General features: G+C 39.0%; 1 protein-coding gene across 1 annotated transcript; it reads right to left on the bottom strand.

The window, feature by feature from the left end:
• Positions 1-275: 275 nt before the first annotated feature.
• Positions 276-800, bottom strand: LOC136091892 (uncharacterized). The gene has a single exon (XM_065819606.1). It carries the CDS (start codon positions 798-800, stop codon positions 276-278), a length of 525 nt encoding a protein of 174 aa, XP_065675678.1.
• Between the last annotated feature and the right edge of the window lie 656 nt (positions 801-1,456).

The following is a 1,456-nucleotide window of genomic DNA, read 5'->3' as shown; positions in this document are numbered from 1 at the left end:
ATGCCCACTGAGGTAGCCAAAATCAGAGGATACAGCAGACATCAGCCTCAAACCGCCACTCTATTCCTCACTAACTCCGCCATATCTACAAGGTTGCACTGAGATCCGAATTCTGTTTCTGCTGTGAGAAGGTAAGAGTCATCTTCAGCTTCATAAAGTGCTATTCGCTTCACTTTGCGCTTCCTCTTAATTGGAAAGCCACCATCAATTCCGCTCTGGTTAGCTTTTTCTGTGACATCTTTGATAATATTGTCCACCCCAACATCTCAAAAATTCTAAATGAAAGCCTTCAACCATTTCATTTTTTTTACGGCAATGTCAATTGAAATGGTTTTTGACTGAAGCAGTTTGTTTTTCCGGTCAATTAGAGAAAGAATTTGACACCAGAAATCCAACAAACACAAAAGACTGAAATCAATATGAATGAGAAGTTCTTTTGCACTGCTAACTGTGACAGCATTTGTCATGGGATTGTGGATAATGGATTCCAAAACTTGAAGAACATCTTTGATTTGTCTGTGCAATGGTGTAATTGCTTCTTTTTTGGTAGACCATCTTGTGTCACTATTTCCCTTTAATGAGATGGTCAACGTTTTCATCAGTTTTTCCCATCTTGACGTGAAGCTTGAAAAAAAGTTAAAGATGGCTTGAACCTTTCCAAAAAACGTAATCATGAGTGGGGAAACCTCAGCAGCATGAACGCCAACAAGATTTAAAGTGTGTGCTGCGCATGGAACAAATCTTGCTGACTCATTAAGAGAATTGATGTGAGCTTTGACGCCATTGTATTTTCCAGACATATTGGCTCCATTGTCATAGCCTTGGCCCCGGCAATCGGAAATCCTTCTCCAATTTTTCACTTATCTCTGTTGCAAGACCTTTTCTGGTTTTTTGGTGAAATTCAATGAAGTCCACAAAGCTTTCCTTAATTGTGCAAGTTTCATCACTGATGCGGACATACCTGATGATCTGAGTCATCTGCTCTTTGTGGGAGGTATCTGGAGTGCAGTCAAACAGAACAGAGTAGTATTTAGCTTCTTTGATGTTTGACAAAATATCTTTCCTGACTTTCTGCCCAAGTAACTCAATCAGCTCATTTTGAATTCAAGGAGAAAAGTAGGATGTTGTGGTTTTTTTTGCTTTAACGGACGCAATGTGTTCAGCCACTAAAGAATAATAATGGCTAATCAACTCAATTAAGCTCAGAAAAATGCTACTGTTTTGTTGACCGATGTCTTCTGTTGTTCCCCGAAGGGCAAGATTGTTCTTGGCACAGAAAAAAATTGCATCAACAATCAATTTTAAGATATCTCTCCGCTTTTTCATCTCTCCACTAATAACTCTCTACAGATCAGAATTCAGGGTCTTTCCTTCCTTGAGGTTTTTTTCAAGAGTTTTCCGATCAGAATAGCATCTTTGGTGTTCATTGTTGTTTTCATGTTCAGGAATTCTTGGG

The sequence above is a fragment of the Hydra vulgaris genome, chromosome 15, assembly GCF_038396675.1.
Source record: "Hydra vulgaris chromosome 15, alternate assembly HydraT2T_AEP".
Lineage (NCBI taxonomy): Eukaryota > Metazoa > Cnidaria > Hydrozoa > Anthoathecata > Hydridae > Hydra > Hydra vulgaris.
This window is presented reverse-complemented; position numbering and strand designations above follow the sequence as displayed.

What these genes read in the sequence shown, in the direction of transcription:
- LOC136091892 (XM_065819606.1), bottom strand. Translation starts at nt 800, where the DNA reads ATGTCTGGAAAATACAATGGCGTCAAAGCTCACATCAATTCTCTTAAT.